The 25301-nt window shown below is 44.6% G+C and overlaps 1 protein-coding gene and 1 long non-coding RNA gene across 2 annotated transcripts; both read right to left on the bottom strand.

Moving 5' to 3' along the window:
* Positions 1 to 720: 720 nt before the first annotated feature.
* On the bottom strand, positions 721 to 2451 carry LOC123447542. Its single transcript, XM_045124149.1, has 2 exons — positions 1906 to 2451; positions 721 to 1833 (listed from the first exon to the last, which is right to left on the bottom strand). The coding sequence occupies exons 1-2, from the start codon at positions 2139 to 2141 to the stop codon at positions 792 to 794; spliced, it is 1278 nt and encodes a 425-aa protein (XP_044980084.1). The 5' UTR covers positions 2142 to 2451; the 3' UTR covers positions 721 to 791.
* Positions 2452 to 19209: 16758 nt separating this feature from the next.
* On the bottom strand, positions 19210 to 20565 carry LOC123450022. Its single transcript, XR_006632063.1, has 2 exons — positions 19647 to 20565; positions 19210 to 19558 (listed from the first exon to the last, which is right to left on the bottom strand). It is a non-coding gene; the product is annotated as an uncharacterized LOC123450022 (long non-coding RNA).
* Between the last annotated feature and the right edge of the window lie 4736 nt (positions 20566 to 25301).

The following is a 25301-nucleotide window of genomic DNA, read 5'->3' as shown; positions in this document are numbered from 1 at the left end:
AATGGCTTCTTGTGTTCCTTTGCACTGGCATTGTGTAGATATTGAGTTAGGGTTTACTTTGGTTTTCAGTTGATATCGGAGTCTAAAATAACTGTGTATGGATGGATTGCTTGTAGATGGATGATGACGAAGCCTTCTTGGACATCATTGATTTTGGTTGCACACAAACGCAACCAAAGAGTCCAATTGGAGAGCAGCCAACTCCATCAACTCAGCATCGTTCTGCAATAACAGAGAAAGGAAAATCCCACAAAGGAAAAAATTGGTCTAGTGATGAGGACAAGGTTGTCATAGCAGCATGGGCAAATACAAGTTTGGATATTGTTGGGACAGATGAAAACCGAGATACTTATTGGGCTAGAATTTCAGAGTACTACAACAGACAGAAGGAATCATCATGGCCGAAACGAAATGATAATGCAATCAATTGCCGTTACACTTGAATTGCGAAAAGAGGAGATTGCACTAAAAAAGAAGGAGGATGCACGAAACGAGAGGGAGGATGCACGAAGACAGTTTGAATTAGATGAGAGGGTCATGCTCATGGACACTAGTGGTATGACTGATGCGCAAAAGCAGTTCTACCAAGCTAAGCAGAAGGAGATCCTTGCTCGCGGCCTAGAGTAATTTACTGCTTTCTACTAGTTGTTGTAAGAACAATTTACTGCTTTCTACTAGTTGTTGTAAGAACAATTTACTGCTTTCTGCTAGTTGAAGACATGGATTACATCACTCAACTTTATTGATAGCTGCATTACAAAGACATGGATTACAAACTTATAACTAGGACATCACTCGTTTCCAAACTTTTGCCACACATGGTCAATTAGATCAAGTTTAAGCTGATCATGTTCATTGAAATTTCTAATCCGTTGAGTCATCTGAATAAACGAGCTCAGTTCTTCTGCATGAGTACGAGAGACTGTGACTCTTTCTCCCATTGCGTCAAAAGTGCAACTTTGTCGACCAGTTTGTCGCTCCTCTTCTACTATCATATTGTGCATTATGACACAAGCTTTCATTACATCACTGATTTCTTTACGTTTCCATCCTTTAGCAGGTCCACGAACAATGGCAAAACGGGATTGCAGAACTCCAAAGGCTCGTTCCACATCTTTCCTAGCCCCCTCTTGCTTCTTGGCAAAAGTTTTATGCTTTCTGCTAGTTGGAGCTGGTATGCTCTTCACAAATGTTGCCCACCGTGGATAGATACCATCTGCAAGATAATACCCCATTGTGTACTGACGGCCATTGATGCTATAATTCACTGGAGGAGTGTGGCCTTCGGCTAGCTTCGTAAAAACAGGAGAACGTTGAAGAACATTTATATCATTCAGAGACCCTGGTAAACCAAAATAAGCATGCCAAATCCAAAGATCTTGTGAAGCAACTGCTTCCAAGATCATAGTGGGCTCGTTCACATGGCCTCTAAACATGCCATGCCATTTTTTGGGGCAATTTTTCCACCCCCAGTGCATGCAATCTATGCTCCCTAACATACCGGGAAATCCTCTTTCCTCCCCTATTGCAAGTAACCTAGCTATGTCTTCTTCATTTGGAGATCTCAGGTACTCTTCCCCAAAAACTTCACAAACTTTGATTACAAATTTCTTGCAAGACTCTAAATTAGTAGCCTCAGCGGACCGAATGTACTCATCAACACCATCAGCTGCTATTCCATATGTGAGGATCCGCATTGCCGCGGTCATCTTTTGTAGAGGATGTAACCCAAGAGCTCCAGAAGCACTTCTTTTTTGCGTAAAATAACCATCATAGTCATGCTCAAGTATACCATCAGCTATGCGGTTGAACAAAGTACGCGACATCCTAAATCTATGCATAAAAAGTCAATCAGACAGGGAAATGAAAAAAGAACCAAAGCAGAGAAGTGTACTAATTACGAACCTTCGTCGAAACAAATGTTCGGGAAAGCGAGGAACTTCTTTGAAGTAGTCGTTCCAGAGAAGAAGAAATCCGGCATCTCTTCCTCGATCGATTGATTGACGTCCATGCTTGGAACCGCCATGGCGTCGAGCGTTCTTCCTCTCTTCCTCCTCGCGCTCGGCGAATGCTGCAAGTATGAGTTCATCGTCGCCAGATGAAGATGACGAAGAACTCATGTCCCAAGTGGATGTGTTCATTGTGTTGCGTGAGAGACGATAGAGAAATCTAGGTGAGAAGAGAAGTCACAGGTAGAAGTGTGCTGGAAGAAAGGTGATAGGGGTGGTTTATATAGATCAGAAATATGGCCGTTGGAAATATAGCCGTTTGAAAATATAGCCGTTGGAAATATAGCCGTTTGAAAATATAGCCGTTGAAATATACACGTCCTGATTTCCACGTCCTGTATACACGTTCCACTGAAAAACTGGGACGTGTAAAATTTACCAAGGTGTATATGGACGTGTATATGAAGATATACACGTCCAAATTTACACGTTCCACTAGAGATGCTCTTACCAACCGCTCCTTCAAAAACCTCACAGCAATCGCTTCCACGTGCCACCATTTAACGCATTCTCAGCAGCCGTTACATGTCACGTTCTTAGAGTTTTATTTGTATTTTGTTTATTCCATTCTTGTGCATGCGTTCTTTTTTGGTTTTTATTAGTCTTTCTTACTTTGGTTACGAAAAAAATTAGAATAAAAATTTTCATGAAAATATGTGTTTTCCCTTTTTGTGAGAGGCACTCGAAAAGGAAAAAAAAACGTGTTTTTTCCCGCGAGAGGCGTGGTTTTCCTTTCATTAGAGTGCCTCTCAGAAAGAGAAAAACGTGGTTTTTTCGTGAGAGGCACGGCTTTGCTTCCGGAGGAGACACGACTTTACTTCCGTAAGAGACATGGTTTTGCTTTCGTGAGAGGCACACTCGAAAAGGGGAAAAACGTGTTTTTTCACGAGAGGCACGGTTTTGCTTTCGTGAGATGCACGTCCGTGCCTCTCGGAAAGGAAAAATAAACGTTTTTTTAGAGATGCACGGTTTTGCTTTCGTGAGATGCACGTCCGTGCCTCTCGGAAAGGAAAAATAAACGTTTTTTTAGAGATGCACGGTTTTTCTTTCGCACACGCACGGGCGGAAAGGATAAAAACATGTATTTTAATTATTTTCTATCGTGAGAGGCACGGTTTTTTAGATCCATTTTCTTCGTGAAGAAAAAATCGTCAAAACCTATCAACATAGGATTTGGTTTTGAAGATCCCGACACGAGAAACCCAACAGTGTAAACGATTCGAGATTTGGACGCACGCTTTGAAAGATAAAACATTTTGAAAATACGGATTCCACTTGTCTCAGAAATCTTGAAATAATGCAAGCAGCAGGACTTGAACCCTCGTGGACTGGGAATATCAATGTCCCTCAAACCATCCAACCACATGTTGGTTTGCCATTTACTCCGTACTACACCTCTATATACACACGTCGACACAATCATACACCCATCCATATTGTAGCCATGCTTGTATCTATCCAGCGAAGGCGGTGTGCACATATGCATGTAGCAATATGTACTACTCAACCCTTTTTTTTCCTGAAACCCTAAAACCCCTGGCAGCGATTAGGGTTAGGTGGACGTGAGGGTGACCGCGGATCTTATCGGCGGGGCGCACCAGTGAAGCGCGGGGAAGATGGCAACTCCTCTGGTGATCGATGATGTTGAGGATGGTGAACCAGCGAATTTGTTCCTCGCAGGGAAGGTGTTGCACCGCAATCTTCTTCATATGCAGACCATATGCAATGCCCTTCGTCCTGCTTGGGGAAACCCTAGAGGTTTGATGTTCTGGCCTGTGGGAGAGAACATGTTTTCGGCTGATTTTGATTCCAAAAGTGATCGCGATTGTGTGTGGGGAGGAGCCCCTCGCACATAAGTAAACATGTTGTAATCCGGGAGGATTTCGAGACACGTATGTAGCCATCAGAACTCAAGTTCGACAAGCTGCAAATCTGGGTGAGGGTGCCTAATTTACCCTATAACCTCAGGAACGAGAAAAGTGGCCTTGTGATAGGATAACCCTGTAGATTGACAAACAAGCAATTGTGGTATAATTTGATCTGGTGGGAGGTTTCCTCATAGCAAGAGTAACAATTAATGTGCGAAAGCCCCTGCGCGGATTGATTCTGATTGAATCGATTAAGAGGGGCAAAGTGGATTGCTATGATATTGAGTATGAACATATCCCCCACTTCTGTTACTCATGTGTTCGCCTTAGTCATGCAGATTTATTTTGTCCTACTCCACGGACATGAGATGCTAACGCAGATCTTCGTTCCAAAGCTAGCCTCAGGGCGCACGAAGAGAAGAAGAATACGTTCTCTGCAGAGAACTCGTTGAAGGAGCTGCGAGAAACACAGTATAGCACAAAAGAGTCTCGTACGTCGAGTTCCAAACAGAAAGCGGGAGTGGAGGAGACTTCCCAAAAATGCTAGACATACAAAGAGTTACATAAGGTTACACGCTGACTAGGATTCTTTCTTTCTAACTAACCACTCCCCCCTGATTTTCAAGAGGGGTGGGGCCCTCATCCTTCTTAATCTTCAATTAAAATCCACCTATTTGTAAAAGCCATGTAAAGTTATGTATGTGTAGCATCACTCGCTGACTTCCCGAGTAGAAAAGCACGGTGCAGAATAAGCGGAAAGGTGGGACACAAAACACTCAGTCTTACCGCAAGGTGTATGGTGCGCCGCTGGCCATTACAGAGAAAGGTGAAACTCTCGCAATTTTGACATGGGGTGAGGTTTTGTCTTTAGGACCATAAACGGAGAGCTTGAGCGAAGTTTTTGAGGAGAGAGATCCTAAGAAGAAGAGGCCCACACTACCAACGTCTGAATCCTTGGCAGCAGCTCCTAGTCACCCCTGTCCAAGCCAATGAGTCTAATTACCTGGAACTGTCGAGGGCTTGGGAACCCTCAGACAGTTCGAGAGCTTCGCAGGATTGTGAATCAAGAATGTTGGCTAAATTTGGCAGCTACGTTACTTCTTTACATACCTCTTTGGATATGACATGACGAGCGGCATCGGTGGGGCGACATCCGGCAGCGTCGGATGAGGCACCGGATGCCATCATCCCTTTGCTTGTAAAAGACAATGTTTTGATCACTAGCTAATAAACAGGGTGCGAGAGTTTATATAAAAAAGTGACGTGTCTTCCTCGCGCTCCCTCGTTGCTCACATTCTCATAGCTCTCCTTCCCGGAGAGAAATTCGGCAGTCAGAGTCGCACGATCGTCCGACAAGCGCTCATAGCACCAACTCACATGCTTGCAGCACTGCGTGCCGCTGTTGGCAGCCCCGCCGCACCGCCATTGCACCTCAGTGCGAGGTTAGGTCTTCCCATGGGTGCATCTTCGGTGATGCCCGTCACTGCATGCCCCACGGATCGTTCGATCATCCCGCACGGCGGATCATACTACACCCTGTTGTTATTTCCAGCATCCTGCGCCAATGGTTACAACTTCAACGATGCCCGGTAGCAGCACGTCGCAGTATTGGTTCCAGCATCCCACGTAGCCTGTCCCAACACTCGATGATGTTGGTTCCATGATCTTGTTTCTACGGTCGCAACACGCCACATTGTTGGTTCCACCATCCCGCACTACGTCGCAGCTTCAGCAATGCCTGGTCATAGCATAGATAGCTAGGGATTGCAGCTACTGCATCGGACGGTCATAGCGGCGCGTATCTATGACTCTTATCACCTCGTCTTTTGTCGTCGCAATATCCCGAGAATCACTGGCGCAACACGCGTCGTTCGTGGTTGCAAGATGTGGACACCGCCGTCCCAACACACAATCACAACATGTAGTGACCCACCGATGAAGCTTAGAACTAAACGTGCCCATAGACATCAGCGGCACCGTGGGAGAGGAGCGAGAGGCCAACATTCTGGTCACCGTCCAGGAAGGAGATACGCGGCAGGTTAGAGGCGATGTAGCGCTCATGGTGTTAGAGGAGAGGTGAAGGGACAAAGGAGAGCGATGAATTGACATGGCGAAGGGGATTCCATGACTACATGCGGAAGCGGTGGCATTGACGTGTCGCGTGTCCATGCAAGGTGACGATTATAAACTCTTATAAAAAAAACAATACGTTATCCTCCAATTCGTGACCATGGGAATCCTAGCTAGCTACCAGGCATCGCACACCTTCATTTCATTCATCCATTTTTTGTACTCCCTCCGTTCCTAAATATAAGTTTTTCTAGAGATTTCATTAGTAGACTACACGCGGATGTATATAGACATATTTTAGAATGTAGATTCACTCATTTTATTCGTATGTAGACTCGTAGTGAAATCTCTTAAAATATTTATATTTAGAAACGGAGGGAGTAGTAAATAAAACCGTGCATGTTAAACCGCAACGGTGGCGTATTATGTCTCTCCGCTAATGAAGTGCCACCAGTTCTAAGAGCGTCTCAAGTAGCGGATGTACGTACTAGGTATATTTGATTGTCCAGATTTCAAAGACTACACTGATCTAAAAATATATTCTGTCTAATTACAATCTTAAAATTTTCAGCTTGAAGAAGCAAAATAGATTCATTAAACAGGACCAAAAAATCCTAGTATAATTTGTTTCTTTGGATCTGCAAGCGATCGACTAACACAATCACGAGAGTAATACAAGCTAGACGTAAAAATGATAGCAATACATAAGCGATCGAGTTTGACATGGATCTACTAAGAATTTAAACCACTAACTCTGGAGGAGAAAACCACATGGATTTCCAATCTAGGAACTCGGGAAAAGTCATGGCCCTCGTGATGGTGATGTCGTGTTCATCGACAAAGTAGCAGTCGGATTCCTCATATGCCTCCCCGCAGCCATGAATCGATTTTGAGAAGTGATCACCGATGAAGAAGATGCATCTTGTAACAGCCGGCAACCACGAGCCCACTTGCAGATCTGCAACTAGGATCTCGACGTCAGAATCATCATCACCCTCCTCACTATTGGTTATCAACTCGCGACCGGGCCTCGTGGAATGGCATGTTATAAATTGTCGACGCTTTATCATGAGTAGCTTGCCGTCTGACTCGAGGAGGCATCTTTTGGTTACAGTGTAATCCATGAATTCGTTCTCCTCGACGTCATCGGGATTCGAGCAATACCCGTCCAGATCTATCACCACCTTCAGGTTGTTTTCTACTTCATTGTCATTATCGGATTCCTCGTCGCTCATGCTTTCTGTATATTCATCATCGATACTCGATGTCCCGCTGCGTTCCATATTATCATCGTCGTCGTTATCATCATCGTCGTCGTCGTCGTCTTCGTCGTCATCATATACGTCGTCGTCGTCGTCATCATCATATACGTCGTCGTCGTCAACGCTCAATGCTTCTTCTTCACCCCCAAGACTTGGTGCTTCGTTGGGCTCGTCATCCTCGTCGCCTTGCACCTGCGATTCGTCTTCACTGTCGACCTCCTGCTCGGCCCCCTCATCGAGTTGGTGACCTAGGAAGTGTTTGAGAGTAACATATTTAGCGGTTTTAACCCTTGGACGCCCATCTTCCTTGTGTCCAATAATTTCTAACTTGACAAGTTGTTCATCCGAGGTGACCCCATAGAGATTGTCCCCGAGGAACGCGACGTCACAAATACGAGCATGCGGTAACGCTCGACGCTTGAGCAACCATGCGCCGGGTTTTCCAGGGCGGCACAGTATGATTCGGAAATCCCTCATGTTGGTGGTCACAGCAACAAGATCATCTTGGGTGGACCTCATAAGCACCTTTCTGACCTTGAACTCGTCGGAAACGACCCTGCCGATGACGGAGTCCAAACCGGGGAGGGGCACGGTTGTGTTGGAGAAAGGGTTATGCAGCATGTATCTCCGCGGACCACCATTATTGGCGTCGGTGTGGTAGACGGCGAGCCAGCTGCCGGTGGCGCCGACGAGCTTGGTGTTCTCGGCGGGGAAGGGAGACCATGTGTGGAGATGGTAGTTGGGAAGGGTGACGAAGGTGCCGTCTGAGTGGACGATCCACGGTAGCTGCGGCGTGTCGACGACGTGGTCGTGCATGGCGGAGCGCCAGGAGCGGCAGACGGCGCGGAAGCGGGCACGGTCGCCGGGAAGAGGGAGGAGGGCGATGATCCGGCCGAATAGGTCTGGCGGGAGGTCGGCCAACGGAGAACGTTGCTGCTGCCAAGTCGACGACGCCGCCGCCGCCATCGCCATGGGTCAAGTCAAACTCGATCCGATCGATAAGCTGCTCCGCTTGTGGCTGGTGGTGGTAGGGTCGTAATCGCTGGTGCGTACACGGCCAGGCTATCGATGCAAATTTGTGTGGCGTGTTGCTGTTAATATATAGTGCTAACCGTACGTACGTATCGGAAAGGAGTTGTAATCCGTTTACGTGTCGGGGACGGCCACGATCGTCCCGGATATATTGCCACATCGACAAGGGGAAAGATGAAAGCAAAAAAGGAAGGAAAAAAGTTTGTGCTGCTTACACTTGTAAGAATTTGTATTTCGTGATCGTTTGATGTTATTTGGTCATTAAACTTTACAAGCACCTAAAACATCCTAAAATCAAAGAAGTGCACGTGCACTATTTGATTAAACGAATCGGTCCATCTCTCACATGCATGCATGTGTTAATTTATCTGTCTTCTAACGCATATGACAGTTAGAACTAAATGCGTTCACGCCAGTTAATTCATTTAGGAAAGAACAGATTCACGTACATTTATTTCGTGTTTTTCCTTTTTTTATAAATCTTATCTTTTTAACTGTGCGTTAAGATTCATATCCGTTTTCATTGTTGAAACTCTCACGACGAGGTTTTTGAAACTATATCCCGCATGGATATGTTTCGATGAATTTTTTTTCGTTGCCAACTTCGGTGACATATTGTGAACCTCTATTACTACATGGTGCAATTTTAGAGATGCAATTTTTTTCTAAAACCAATTTTATTTGCAAGTAATCTTCTCCTCCACCAAATACCTAGTAGTTTATGTGCAAACCCTCTTTCCTACTTGTGAATGTTTAGTTTTTCACTGTTGCACACCCAACCCTACCTATCCTACTAGGGATATGTGCAACTTAGCATGTTGTTCCAGCCAACTGTCCAGTAGTCGTTGTAAAACTCCTTACCCTCCTTCCTACTTGTGGATGTTTAGTTTTTCACTACTGCACACCCAACCCTACCTATCTTACTAGCAATATGTGCAACTTAGCATGTTGTTCCAGCCAACTGTCTAGTAGTCCTTGTGAAACTCCTTAACCTCCTTCCTACTTGTGGATGTTTAGTTTTTCACTGCTGCACACCCAACCCTACCTACCTACTAACGATATGTGCAACTTAGCATGTTGTTCCAGCCAAACTGTCTAGTAGTCGTTGTGAAACTCCTTACACTCCTTCCTACTTGTGGATGTTTAGTTTTTCACTTCTGCACACCCAACCCTACCTATCCTACTAGCGATATGTGCAACTTAGCATGTTGTTCCAGCCAAACTGTCTAGTAGTCGTTGTGAAACTCCTTACACTCCTTACTTGTGGATGTGTTGTTTCAGTTGGCGGGAGCAATAGACAGAGTTGCACATAGTCTGCTAAGTGGTTGGCTGGGGCAACAGAAGAAGTTACACATCTCACTGGCAGGGATAGTTGGATGGTAAAAACTACACATCCACGAGGGTACTGTAAATATGCATACAAACGGGGTGCTAAAATTGCACAATCTCACTAGCATGGGTGGTTTGGAAAGGTGCTAGCAAGAAAAGCTACACATCAACGGGAGTTACTGAGGAAAGTTGCACATTACTGGTAGACATTTGGCGGTGACAGTATATAAAGTTGCACATCCACTGCTAGACAGTTGGCGATGCATAAAACTATGAAAGCACAACCACAGGCAGGAGGAAAATTGCACATGAACTACTAGGCAGTTAGATGGACATCTCAATAGGAGGAGGTAGTTTGGGGGTGGATGTGCCATTAGTGATAATTTTACTAAGCCCGCTAGCGAACAGGCCCATCTGAGGAGCACAATAGCAAAGTAGCGTGCGCTGGTCGGACTGAGCAAAAGATCGAGACAACCCTCGCATCCCTAGGTCATCAGGTCTGTGAGCCGCTGCCATCACGCCACGGTCCCTCGCGCCAAATCTTGTTGGGTCTTTTTGTTGAGGAACGTTGCATGGGAAATAAAAAAATTCCTACGCGCACGAAGACCTATCATGGTGATGTCCATCTACAAGTGGAGATTTGGATCTACATACCCTTGTAGATTGCACAGCAGGAAGCGTTAAGAAACGAGGTTGATGTAGTGGAACGTCTTCACGTTCCTCGAACCGTTCCACGAACCGTCCCGCGATCCGTTCCACGATCCGTTCCGATCTAGCGCCGAACGGACGACACCTCCGCGTTCAGCACATGTACAGCTCGACGATGATCTCGGCCTTCTTGATCCAGCAAGCAAGACGGACAAGTAGATGAGTTCTTGACAGCGTGACGGTGCTCCGGTGGTGGTGATGATCTAGTCCTGCAGGGCTCCGCCCGAGCTCCCCAGAAATCCGATCTAGAGGTAAAACTACGTGGTATAGGTTTGAGTTGCACGTGGCAAAGTTTTGTCTCAAATCAGCCCTAAACCACCAATATATATAGGAGGGAGGGGAGGGCTAGCCTTGAGGCACAAGGCCTCAAGGGTGCGCCGGCCAAGGGAGGAGGAGGTCCTCCAATTCGGTTTGGAAGGAAGAGGAGGGAAGAGTCCTCCTCTTCCTTCCCACCTCCCTCTTTCCCCTTTTCTTTTATTTTTTGTTGGTATTTTCTTATGTGGCGCCATGGGCCCCTTGGGCTGACTCCACCAGCCCACTAAGGACTTGTGGCGCCACCCTAGTGCCTTGGGCTCACTCCCGGGTGGGTGGGCCCCTCCCAATGAACTCCCGAAATCCATTCGTCATTCCCGGTAGACTTCCGGAATTGACACAAACTTTCCCGTAACCAAATGAAACCATCCTATATATCAATCTTCGTTCCCAGACCATTCCGGAAACCCTCGTGACGCCGTGATCTCATCCAGGACTCCGAACAACATTCGATAACCACACATATATCTCAACTATACTAAAACATCATCGAACCTTAAGTGTGTAGACCCTGCTGTTCGAAAACTATGTAGACATGCCCCGAGGCACTCCTCGGTCAATATCCAATAGCGGGACCTGGATGCCCATATTGGATCCTACATATTCTCCGAAGAACTTATCAGTTGAACCTCAGTGTCAAGGATTCATATAATCCCGTATGTCGTTCCCTTTGTCCTTCGGTATGTTACTTGCCCGAGATTCGATCGTCGGTATCCACATACCTATTTCAATCTCGTTACCAGCAAGTCATTTTACTCGTTCCGTAATACAAGAACCCGTGCCTTACACTTAGCCACATTGCTTGCAAGGCTTGTGTGTGATGTTGTATTACCGAGTGGGCCCCGAGATACCTCTCCGTCACACGGAGTGACAAATCCCATTCTTGATCCATACTAACTCAACGGACACCTTCATAGATACCTGTAGAGCACCTTTATAGTCACCCAGTTACGTTGTGACGTTTGATGCACACAAGGTATTCCTCCGGTGCCAGTGAGTTATATGATCTCATGGTCATAGGAAGAAATACTTGACTCGCAGAAAACAATAGCAATAAGACGACACGATCAACATGCTACGTCTATTAGTTTGGGTCTAGTCCATCACATGATTATCCTAATGATGTGATCCCGTTATCAAGTGACAACACTTGTCTATGGTTAGGAAACCTTGACCATCTTTGATCAACGAGCTAGTCAACTAGAGGCTTACTAGGGACAGTGTTTTTGTCTATGCATCCACACATATATTTGAGTTTCGACAGGCAGTTTAGAAGATATGGCTTTTTAAAAATTCAAAAAGCCTAAATCAATACTATTTTTGGGCAAATACAAAAACCAAGTTTTTGCTCGATCTCGCAACGAGAAAGAAAATCTTCAATTTAATCACATCATTATCCACATCTTTCTTCTTTTGCATATCGCAAAGCTCAATGAAGGTATTAAGATGGGATGTGGCATCTTCACTAGAAAGGCCGGAGAATTGCTCTTTCATAACAAGATTCAGCAAAGCAGCATTGATTTCATACGATTCCGCACTAGTGGCGGGAGCAATCGGAGTACTAATAAAATCATTATTATTAGTATTCGAGAAGTCACAAAGTTTGGTGTTTTCAGTCATGGTGACTTCAGCAAGCAAGCAAGCACACAAGCGAATAAAAAGCAAGCGGGAGAAAAAGGCAAATAGAAAGGCAAACAAAGAAAAGGGCAAACGAAAAAGGCAAATATTTTTATAAATCTTTATTTTTCAGAAGTGGGGGAGAGGAAAACGAGAGGCAAAAAAGTAAATGCAAGAGATGCGTGCCTCGCTACCCCTTCTGTCACTGGGTGAGGTCACCGCACGGTATGAACCCAAAACCAAGCACTTCTCCCATTGCAAGAATCATAGATCAAGTTTGCCAAAAAAAACCACAACTCGAAGAGAATTACAAGGATATGAAATCATGCATATAAGAGATCAGAAGAAACTCAAATAAGATTCCTAGATAATCTGATAATAAATCCACAATTCATCGGATCTCGACAAACACACCGCAAAAGAAGATTACATCGGATAGATCTCCATGAAGATCATGGAGAACTTTGTATTGAAGATCCAAGAGAGAGAAGAAGTCGTCTAGCTACTAGCTATGGACCCGTAGGTCTATGGGGAACTACTCACGCATCATCGGAGAGGTCATGGTGTTGATGAAGAAGCCCTCCGTATCCGAATCCCCCCTCCGACAGGGTACCAGAACGTGCTCAGATGGGATCTTGAGGAGACAGAATCTTGCGGCGACGGAAAAGTACTTTCGATGATCTCCTGATTTTTTCTGAGATTTTCGGAAATATATAGGCGAAAGACCTAGGGCGGGGGAGGACCAGGGAGCCCACAAGCCTGGGAGGCGCGGGCCCCCCTGGTCGCACCATGAGGGCTTGTGGGGTCCCTGGTGCCCCTCTGCCTTGGTTCTCAAGTCTCCGGTCGTCTTCTGTTTCGGAAAAAATCTTTTCGAAAGTTTTTATTTCGTTTGGAATCCGTTCACAATTCTTCTCTGAAAAGGGTCAAAAACACGGAAAAAACAGGAACTAACACTTGGCACTGAGTTAATAAGTTAGTCCCAAAAAAGATATCAAAGGCATACAAAATATCCAAAGTTTGACAAGATAATAGCATGAAATCATAAAAAATTATAGATACGTTGAAGACGTATCAGTTGTACGTGTGCTGAACGCGGAGGTGTCGTCTGTTCGACGCTTGATCGGGAGTTCGTGGGACGGATCGTTATTGGATCTTGAAGACGCACCACTACTTCAAACGCGTTCTTTAACGCTTCCGCTTATCAATCTACAAGGGTATGCAGATACAATCTCTCAATCCTAGATGTGCATTTCCGAGATTGATCTTGGTGAGCGTAGGAAAAATTTTGTTTCCCATGAATCGTTCCCCAACACTAGACACCAGGCCGCGCGAGGGGCCTCTGGCGCACCCTAGTGTCCAGTGTGCCCCCTCGGCCTTGGCTGCTGCTCAATCTTGGCCCTAATTTTTCTTCTGGTCCAAAAAAAATCGTAAAGTTTCGTGGCAATTGGACCTCATCTGATATGAATTTTCTACGAAGGAAAAACAGCAAAAACAACAACTCGCACTAGGCACTATGTCAATAGGTTAGTCCTAAAAAATATATAAAATTGCTATTAAATGATTACAAAACATCCAAAATGATTACATAACAGCATGAAACAATCAAAAAAATATAGATACGTTGGAGACGTATCAGCATTTCCAAGCTTAATTCCTGCTCGTACTCGAGTAGGTAAATGATAAAAACAGAAATTTTTATTGTAGAGTGATGTCTCTTCATGTTCATCATATTATTTTCTTTCAGCATGGACATATGGACTTGTATATGATGCAAAGCAATAGTCTATAATTTGACAAGAAGATTTCAGTACTCAAGCATATTAACAAGCAACCAAGTCTTTCAAAATATCAATGCTAAAGAACATTATCCCTAGCCCATTATGCTCTATCATTGATTCATTCATGCAAAATACTCAAATATTAACTACATTCAATGCTCAAGTGTGATAATGATGTTCCTTATTTGGGGTTTTATAAGAGAAGATGGGGGCTCAAATTCAAAAATAAAAAACGCATAAGCTAAATAGTTATGCCCTTCGTAGAGGGAAGCGGGGATTTATATAGGTGCCATTGCTCAAAGTGAAAAACTTAAATATAATTTTTTAAGGTGGCATGCTTTTCCCTGTCAACTGTCAACGAGAACGACTAAAAGTTTCCAATATCCTTCATGCTAAAAAAGATTATAGACGGTTCCCAAACTCAAAATAAAGTTTATTCCTTTTCTACATTTTTCCACATTCCACGGCTAGTCATGTCCACGGATGTCGTCCATACCACCACTTTCCAAGGATCCATACCACCACTTTCCAAGGAATGTATCATTTGACAACATAAAAAATATTTTTTTTTCTGTTTTGGACTGAGCATCCTCATTACCGCCATACTCTCGTGCAATGACAAGTGAATAAACACTCATCTTGAGAATAACCTATTTAACATGGAAGATATCGGTCACCCCTCGCCGCTTCATGAACGGTGCGAGCACACAAAATAAAATTTATTTTAAAAATTAGAGTTGGCATGTTCTTCATTTCCCTTTCGTGGTGTCGCCTCACACACCCAACTGACACATTTTATTTTCTTGGAATTTCCGAGAGGGCTACCGCCCAATGTTTCATTTTCATTACTTTTTACTTTATGCACGAGTAATGTCCCTGGTTACACTATATATAGGCTAAACTTGTGAGTGGAAAACAAATGATTTACGAGTGTTTAATCCATCCAAGAGCACACAGACTGCAGGCGACGCGTCGGCGGTGTTTCTTTTTTGGTCATTAATCCTTTCTGCACGGGCGGGCTGCAGCCTCACTGATTTGTGAGCTGGCCGGCGGCCCAATTTGCTGCTGGACCTCGGCCCAAGAGGGGCAGCGAATCGCACAGCTGCTGCTGCTCAGATCTGATTCCCGTCCCCGACAGAGAGAGAGGCGGCGGCGGCGCAAGCGCAGGCGATGGGTGGCGGCGGCGAAGACCCGGCGATAGGGCGTCGTCGCGCCCAGGAAAGGCGTGCGGAGCTGTATGGTGGCCCCCTGCGGCCGTACTTCATCTGCCAGACCTGCGACTTCCGCGGGTACGAGTCACAGCAATGGGTTGAGGAGCACATCCCCATCTGTGCCCAAGCTCGCAGGGTGAGGGACCTCGCCGCCGCCCGGAGGAGGGAGGCGCAGCAACGCGCTCGCCAAAGCATCAAGCGGTCCAAGCAGAGGAAGATCCCAAAGGCGGAGGCTGAGGAGAGGAAGATGCGTTCCAAGGCAGGCGCCAGGAAGAAGAAGGGCAACAAGTCGTCCAGGGGCAAGCTCTCCAACGCGTCAAGGTATCCCTAGCCTAGCCTAGCGGACTCGGAATCAAAACTTTGAGCCCATGAAAATTTTGACCTCCGGGCTGCTTGTTAGCCCACCATAACTTCACTATTGATGATGCACTCTTTGGCCTGTCATCAATTTTACCTGCAATTTCCTGCACTTTGTTCGCTGTCTGTCAAGAAAAATGGCTGGATTTCCTTTTAGTAGCTGTTCCCGGTGATGGAATTTTTATTGGTGCTACTGCAGAGTCTTAACTGTTTACGCGCACTTAATTCCCTGCATTTCTGCTGTGATTGCCGACACGGAATGGAATGGAGTGAAATGACATTTGTACAACTACCCGCGGTACTCTTGATTGTTTGTGCTTGCTTATTCGTACATTCACTGTAAACAATCATGCCAGCATCAATTACTGCATACACACAACTGTTTCTCTATGATTTCTTGCAATGAGAAACATATTCACATGTCAAATTTATCAATCATCACAATTTTGCTTTTACGTATACATCTATCACCCTAATGACTTGCTACTTGTGAGCTACAGCTTTATTTTTCCCAAATTAACATCGCTGTCTCAAAACATGTCGCTCTCTTGCTCTAAGCTGTGGCCGCCCACTTCACTTACAATTTCCAGGTTTTTAAACAGTGACTAGAGACATAACTTTGCTTAAATCTACCAGCTTACCCACATGGTAAATAACTACAGTCATGCTCTATGGTCTTAAATCTACAGAAAAACTTACCTTACACCCACAGGAAATAAGATTATAGTAGCTGCAGTGATTCTATGGAAATTCTTGTGCTTATTCATGTGATCCAGTGGATATGATATGATATGATATGATAAATAAAATTGCATGTCATGATCACATAAACCTACCAGAAAATTCATGTGTAGTTTCAACAACCCAAAATGATTTAGGGAACCATTTCAATGTACCTTTCTAAAATTCACCAAGAAAAATAGATTTGCTTAAACATTTTCAGGTGTCAAATTTATCAATCATCACAAATTTGTTTTTAGGTATAGATATCTATGACCCTAATGACTTGCTACTTGCGAACTAGAACCTTTTTTTCGCAAATTAACATCACTGTCTCAAAACATGTCGCTCTCTTGCATGCTGGTGAGCTCTTCAACATGTCAGGAAAATTCTGAATGTCTAGCCTACAAATATATTCACCAGGTAGCATTCTCTAGTGTCATAAAACCGCACTGGGAAGATAGTAGCACACTAGTATCTCATGATTCATAATTAAACTTGTGGCATTATGCCAGTGAGTACTTTGACATGTCGAAAAATTCTGTTTCTGTCTAGCATGCAATAGGATTCACCATACTTATTCACTAGTCATATATTTATACTGAATAGATATTTGCATAATTGAAATTTTCTAGCTTGGAAGGTTATTCACCAAGTGACAATCACTAGGGTCAGTGTTCAGAAAGCGTTGGCAATAATGGCCATATGCTTTGGCCGTAAGCGGCAGATTATGCATTTTCCAATAAAAAGATGGGCCATAATTTAGCTGTTTTTGAAGTAAAATGTTTGGCTGATGGCCATAAGCGATCTATGTTATTACGAAGGCCTGTTTGGGAACTATTTGCTTTGGATTTTGGCCACATCATCTCCATTAGGCCATGTCTACTTGAACGGGACTGCATTTTAGTTTTTACTTCGCTTGCTGCGTGAACCTGGTGTTTATATGCTATGGTGTTAACCTGCATTTTCGATGCTATTTGCTATGTTTCCTATTCTCCTGTGCATGTTTTTCAAAAAACAGCCAAATTCTGGCCATTTTTTTCGAACACTTAAGCGTTCATTGCTCTAAGCTGTTGCCGCCCATTTCGCTTATACTTTCCAGGTTTTTTAACAGTGACTAGAGACATAACTTTGCTGAAATCTACCAGCTTAACCACATGGTAAATAAAGCCAATAGTAATAATGTGGCTCTAAGCTTAATCTCCTGCAATGTTTCGTATTGATTGTTAGATGGCATCCAAATAGGTAATAATGTGCCTCTAAGCTTAATCTTCAGCAATGTTTGTATTGATTGTTAGCTGGCATCCAAATTCAAAAAGCTTTCTCAAAATCTATTTCCCACCCGCTCTATTAAATAGAACCATAGGAACCAATAGATATAGCTCTGATTTTCTGGGAGCTAGCTTCCATTGTATATTCCTCGAGTTTTCTCTATGCATCTACCTCTCTTAAGTTTATTTTACGGTTACAACTTAGGTACAAAACTACCCAATCTTAGCAATGTACACTCAAAGGGTGCTTGGATCCAAGGGACTAAAACTAGTCTGACTAAAACTAGTCTCTTTAAGAGGCTAAAGTTCCAAGCACCCATGACTAAAGAGAGGCTAAAACTAGTCTTGAGGCTAAAATATTTTAGTCAGGGGTACCCCTACTAAAATGTGCATTAGTCCTCTCTCTCCTCATTTAATTTCGCAGGCAAGTTTTGGATTGGAGGGTTTGGAGGATAATAAATGCTCATTAACTAGATTTTAGTCTCTTTAGTATTTGAATCCAAGCATGGGTGAGGCTAGCAAGTTTTAGTCTCATTACTTTTAGTCATGGGACTAAAACGTATCCAAGCACCCTCTCAAATACTTTACCACAAGCTCTCATCAACCTCTTTTAGCTATGGAGGCTACGGAGCACCCATATCTGAACTGAACATCAACATATGTTCACTCCCCTTAGATTTTTGTTAACTATATTACTACCACCTGGTGTGAAGAGTCAAATAAAACTAGGTTCGCTAACAAAATTAGTGGTCCTACAAATCTGTGTTGTTGATCTAAGCAACAAGGTCCTTTAAAAAAGCACACACCGGTAGCTTTTGTCCTGCAATAAGAGAACGGGTCCGAGAGGCTGCTTTTAACTATTGTATGAGTGCTACCATCCTCGAAGGTTACATACTCTAGTTAGCGGCTGAGGCAAGTGATTATTATGTGAGATCATATTATTCAGGTCCTACTTTGGTGGACCAAATTTAGAACAATGTAGAAGCTTGTGCTAAACATCGAGACTGTGCGAGGGGATAAAATTAGTCTCTGGTGGACCAAATTTTAAACATGACCAGGCAAAGTACTACTCCCTCCGTTCCTAAATATAAGCCTTTTTAGAGGTTTCACTATAAGACTACATAGTGAATGGATATAGACATACTTTAGAGTATAGATTCATTCATTTTCCCGTATGTAGTCCCCTAGTGAAATCTCTAAAAAGACATACATTTAGGAACGGAGGGAGTAGTACATGAGGCAGGAGAGACCAAATTCATACCAACAAAGTAAGGGGGGGGGGGGGTGATTACTTAACATGTGGTCGGTTTGCAAGGTCCTCCAAAGGCCATCATGCACCTGGCAAAGATGAATCTCTCTTCTTGCGTGCTGTCTTGCCAACCAAGAAACCAAACATATAAATGTTGAATGAGAAGATGATAATTTCCAACAGGTAGTATGCATCTGTGTAGCATAACTTTAGTTTTATGAGATCTACTCCCTCCATTCCTAAATATAAGTGTTTCTAGAGATTCCACTAAGGACTATATAACGGAGCAAAATGAGTGAATCTACACTCTAAAGTATGTCTATATACATCTGTATGTAGTCCATAGTGAAATCTCTAAAAAGACTTATATTTAGGAACGGAGGGAGTAACAACTTATCATAAAGAAACATGAGCAATACAACTAGAAATAGTTTAGGCATCAGCTGCACTAATAAAATACCCTTCTTGAATGATGAATGTACACCGCATGACGAAGCATGAAAGACAGACAATACAACAGCTTGCACATCGACACATCATCATGGAGCACAAATTCAGTATGAACAAATTCACATACGAGCACTACATTCAACTCCAAGGCGGGTTGCTGATAAACATCAGTCAAAGTAGGTCCTTGCCGTGCCATCGGACATGGAAGACTAGTGCCAGGAGCATAAGTACATAATGCTCCAGAGACGTCAGGCAATATTTAACGAAACAAATTATTAGAAGCATGACGAAAGTCTGAGCAATCTGCAGAAATATCTGTAAAAAAATGTTGAAATGTTAAACTAATAGGTAAAGTTTAATCAAACAGGTTCAGAGTGGGATACTTGCAATGAGATGGTCTCACCTTTAAACAGAGAATACAAATCTGATAGCCGAAGCAGCTCATACTGAAATCACGAAGAGGAAATCTCATACTGAAATGACGCGGAGCAAATTATAACTCATTTTCTGTGGGATACGACATGAAAAGAAGAAAAGAGGTCTAAGCACCCAGATCTGCAACAAACCAACCAATCAAGAAACAAGCCAAGGGATCAGCTCTGCTTGGGGCAATGAATGAATGAAGAAGTTTCAAACGCCTAAGGCAGTTGAAAAAAAATCAACGAGGAAGTTATAACAGAGACATGTCTACGGCAGTCATATCATATATATGACATCTAAGGCAGAGCGAGTTGGAAGAAAAAACATTGGAAGCATGAAGAAACCCTCTTAGAACAAGAAGAGTGAAAAACGGAATTATTAAGAAGTGAGAGGCAGAAGATTTACTAGAAAACAATCAACTCAGACATAGTGACACACGCTAGATCCATTGTTTCTGCGCACACATACTGGATCCATCTTAGCTTGAAAATGGAAACATCAAATGGATGCGACCGTCTGGGGGGCATCACCAGATCTGAAAAAATCTGAATTTCATCTATAAAAAAAAACTGCATCTGGCTTGTGATTTGCGGCACAGGATTTGTAGATCTGAAGAAGAAAAACACGAAACGATGGCAAAACAGAAGACAGGATGGTGAACAAGGAAGGACGCGACTCATCCTCGCCGGCTGTCGTGCCCAGCTTCCGGCGACTGCATCGTCATCATCTACCTGATGCGGCGCCGACGGTGCCTTGGCCTGTGGATTCGTGGAGAGGCGCGCCGATGATGGCAATGAAGAATCTGGTGGAAAATCTATCGGATAATGCTTCTGCTGCTGCATAGCAGATGGATATCGCAAAGGGAGGGGGGCGGCTCTGACTTTTGCGGTGGCTAGGGTTTGTTTTACCTTTACGTTGTCTGATCTGATCTGATCTGATCTGATGAAGAGAGAAAAGATGCTTGCACACATCACCTCTGGCAATCGCATCATCACCACGCGTGACGTGACGATCCAACGGCGCCCGGCCACGCCCAGTAGATACAAATAAATAAAATCTTTCTCTCTTTATTAGGCCAACTCCCTCGTCCGGTCTGGTTGCGTCCGTTTGGGGTGAAACGGATGAATAACATATGACCCAATGGCCCTGTTTGGATTCGTGGGCAAGAGTTAGTTTGAGCTAGTTTGGGTTCAACTAGCCCTAAAGTATCCAAATATAATGGTTAGATTGGAGCTAGTTGCATCTAACCCACCAACAAAAATTATCTCACCCAAGAGGTGCTAATTGAAGCTACTCCCACCGTTTCTAAATATAAGTCTTTTAAGCGATTTCACTAGGGGTCTACATACGAAGCAAAATGATTGAATGTATACTCTAAAATATGTCTATATACATCTGTATCTAGTCTATTAGTGAAATGTCTAAAAAGATTTATATTTAGGAACGGAGGGAGTAGTTCTTATGGGGTTCATTAAAAAATATTTTTCTCCCTCTCTCTCACCAACCAAGAGATGCTAATTGAAGCTAGTTCTCATGGGGTCCACTAAAAATCACTTTTCTCTTTTCATAAAGTGCATCTATTGTCAATCTAACCCTTCCATCCAAACACCTATTTGGCTAGAGTTAGTTTAGGGTTAGTCATGAGCTAGAAACTAACTCTAACCACTAGCTAAGCTAGAGCATCCAAACAGGGCCAATGTGCGGTTCAAACGAACAAATGTCCATTTTTCGTCCGTTTTCGACCCAGCCCAGCCCAAACTTGCGCGGCATTTGGGGAGAAACGGACAGCGTACGGACGGGCGGGAAGCACGCCCTTGTCCTCCCCTCGCCCGCCTGTCGGGAACTCTGCCGATTCAACCCCCCCCCCTTACCCACCCAAGCCTCAACCGCCCCCTCCCCACCCAACCCCGTCACCACTATTATCCGGTCGCCGACGACGCCCATCGGCAATGCCAGATTCCGTCGGGGGTGCTACAGAGCGACCTGTAGCCGGCCGACATCCTCCCCCGCTACCTCGAGGTGATTCGCGGCCTCTTCGCTATCACGACCGCAAGGTGTTTGACACTTTGTCCACAAAGGTATGAAAAGTGGAGATGAATTTCAACCACTTCATTTGTTCATCGGATGATTCGTCCTCGGATGACGAAGAACTTGTGGTGGCTGCATTGGTTGTTCATGACCACATTCAAAGGCAGCGGCCTCGGTACAGGGGTCGGTGCCTGGCCCTGCGCCCAACCTGAATCGCAAGAGAGAGAGAGGCCACGCCTTTCTCTATGCTGATTACTTTGAGAATACGCACTCTTCAAAACGGAGAAATCTCGTCGTGGTTTTCGTATGTCAAGGCATGTGTTCAATCGTATCCGTGAGGGAGTGGTTCAGCATGACCTGTTCTTTGAGTGCAAAACGGATGCCCTTGACAAGCGTGGATTCTCCTTTCATTAGAAATGCACTGCCGCCATTCGCATGCTTGCATATGGAATTCCAGACGATCTTATGGATGAGTACGTATGCATGACTGAGTCCACATGTGTGCTGTCAATTTACAACTTTTGCAAGGCCGTGGTAGCGATATTTGGCCCCGAGTATTTGAGGCACCCAAATGCCGCTGACACGGAAAGGTTGTTGGCGATCAACGCCGATAGAGGCTTTCCAAGCATGCTTGGCAGCATAGATTTTATGCACTCGGAGTGGAAGAACTATCCATTTGCTTGGCGGGGCTAGTACAAGGGGCATGTGAAAGCGTGCACTGACATATTAGAAGTGGTGGCTTCGCACGATCTTTGGATATGGCACTCTTTCTTCGGCATGGCCGGTTCTCACAATGATATCAACGTGCTGCAGCGTTCCCTAGTGTTAGCTAGGCTTGCAGAAGGCCGCTCCCCACTTATCAACTTTGAGATCAATGGCCACCACTACAACAAGGGATACTACCTAGTTGATGGTATATATCCTCAGTGGTCAACTTTTGTGAAGACAATCTCAAACCCCCAAGTAGAGAAGAGAAAGAGATTTGCCCAAATGCAAGAGAGTGCTAGAAAGGATGCGGAGCGTGCTTTTGGTGTGCTTCAATCCCGATGGGGTATCGTTCAAAACCCTGCATTGACATGGGATGTAGGGAAGCTTTGGGAGGTGATGACTGCTTGTGTGATCATGCACAACATGATTACCGAGGACGAGTGTGATGACTCCATTTTCGACAAAGGATTTGATTTGCAAGGTAACAATGTTGAGCCCCTGCACCAAGAACAGGCCACGTTTGAGCAGTTTACCCAATTCCATCGTGAAATCCATGACTGGCACACTCATTTGCAGCTTCAAAATGACTTGGTTGAGCACATGTGGGGCACATTGGAAACCAATAGATGCATTGGTTAATTATATTTATTCAAGACAATTTCGATTTGGTTGTAAAACTATTTTATTCGAGACAATTTTGATTGGGTTGTAAAACTATTTTTATTAGAGACAATTGATATTTGGACGTGCAAACTTATGCGCTGAAGCATTTTGGCAGCCTCCAAAATAATATCTACAGGAGGTATCTAGGCATGAAATTTTACATAGAGCTAGACAAACATACCAACAAACAAACATTAGTTTTTTGCTTGGGCTCGTTCCCAACAGAGGAGCAAATATGAACAAGACAACAGGGGAAGAAAATAACCCCAGATTCCTAGACTTAGTGAAATTCACAGGTTTTCACAAACCTGTCATTTTCAGTCAAGTGCCCTGATACGTCCATTTTGCATCATGCTTTTATGTTGATATTTATCGCTTTATGGGCTGTTATTACACCTTACGGTACAATTCTTATGTCTTTTCTCTCTTATTTTATAAGGTTTACATGAAGAGGGAGAATGCCGGCAGCTGGAATTCTAGGCTGGAAAAGGAGCAAGTTTGAGATACCTATTCTGCACAACTCCAAAAGCCGTGAAAATCAACGAGGAATTATTTTGGATCTTATAAAAATGCTACGGCCAAAATTGGCAAGGGGGGTCTTGCTGGGAGGAAGAGGGATCTCTTGGGGATCCATTCCCGTACCAACCGCAGCAGGAGGAGGCCTACTACGGCGGCGCGCCATTGCTCTGCACCACGGCGGCGACGGCGACAGAAGCGGCGGCGCTACGCATCTCTAGCGACCATACGCGAGGGAAGAGGAAGGAGAGGATGAGTTGCTCACCCTGGAGTGCTCGGGGAAGACCTGCTATGACGTAGAGAAAGAAGAGGAAGCACAGGCGCGGGATCGACGGCGTTCTGCTCTGGCCCGACGGAGTCGCCGTGGAGGGAGCGCCAGAGAGGGGGATCCACCCCTCTAGCGACGGGAACGAAACGACAGGAGGTGCCCCATGCTCGCGGACGCCTCGGACGCCGCGGGGAGAGGTTGTCGGCGATCCTCTGAACCTCACTGACACTTACCTGTCGAGGGGAAGGAAGAGGGAGATGGGGGAAGGAGAAGGAGGTGGCGGCGGCTAGGAGGAACCCTAGACGGTCCACACGTCGAGGGGAATTAAATAGGCCGGATGGGACGACCTCGGCGTCCGTGAAGGGGACGGCGCGCGCGCTCTCCTCTCGGGACCTCACGAAAAGCGAGAAGAAGACGACGCTGTCAGAAAGAAGAGAGGAACCAGGGGGGTTTGGGCTGCGCTGCGAGGGATAGGGGCGTTGGGCCAGAGACAGGAGAAAGCCCACTGCTGGCGCCAAATAAAAGAAAGAAAACCCCAAAGTGTTTTTCCATTTAAAACAAAAGCCACAACAAAATAAAACACCTAGGTGTTGGAATTATGCCCTAGAGGCAATAATAAATATAGTTATATTATAATTCTTGTATCAAGATAATCGTTTATTATCCATGCTATAATTGTATTGAATGAAGACTTATATACATGTGTGGATACATAGACAAAACACTGTCCCTAGCAAGTCTCTAGTTGGCTAGCCAGTTGATCAAGATAGTCAGGGTCTTCTGATTATGAACAAGGTGTTGTTGCTTGATAACTGGATCACGTCATTAGGAGAATCACGTGATGGACTAGACCCAAACTAATAGACGTAGCATGTTGATCGTGTCATTTTGTTGCTATTGTTTTCTGCGTGTCAAGTATTTGTTCCTATGACCATGAGATCATATAACTCACTGACACCGGAGGAATGCTTTGTGTGTATCAAACGTCGCAACGTAACTGGGTGACTATAAAGATGCTCTACAGGTATCTCCGAAGGTGTTCGTTGAGTTAGTATGGATCAAGACTGGGATTTGTCACTCCGTGTGACGGAGAGGTATCTCGGGGCCCACTCGGTAATACAACATCACACACAAGCCTTGCAAGCAATGTGACTTAGTGTAAGTTGCGGGATCTTGTATTACGGAACGAGTAAAGAGACTTGCCGGTAAACGAGATTGAAATAGGTATGCGGATACTGACGATCGAACCTCGGGCAAGTAACATACCGAAGGACAAAGGGAATGACATACGGGATTATATGAATCCTTGGCACTGAGGTTCAAACGATAAGATCTTCGTAGAATATGTGGGATCGAATATGGGCATCCAGGTCCCGCTATTGGATATTGACCGAGGAGTCACTCGGGTCATGTCTGCATAGTTCTCGAACCCGCAGGGTCTGCACACTTAAGGTT

The sequence above is a fragment of the Hordeum vulgare genome, chromosome 4H (genome assembly GCF_904849725.1).
Source record: "Hordeum vulgare subsp. vulgare chromosome 4H, MorexV3_pseudomolecules_assembly, whole genome shotgun sequence".
NCBI lineage: Eukaryota > Viridiplantae > Streptophyta > Magnoliopsida > Poales > Poaceae > Hordeum > Hordeum vulgare.
This window is presented reverse-complemented; position numbering and strand designations above follow the sequence as displayed.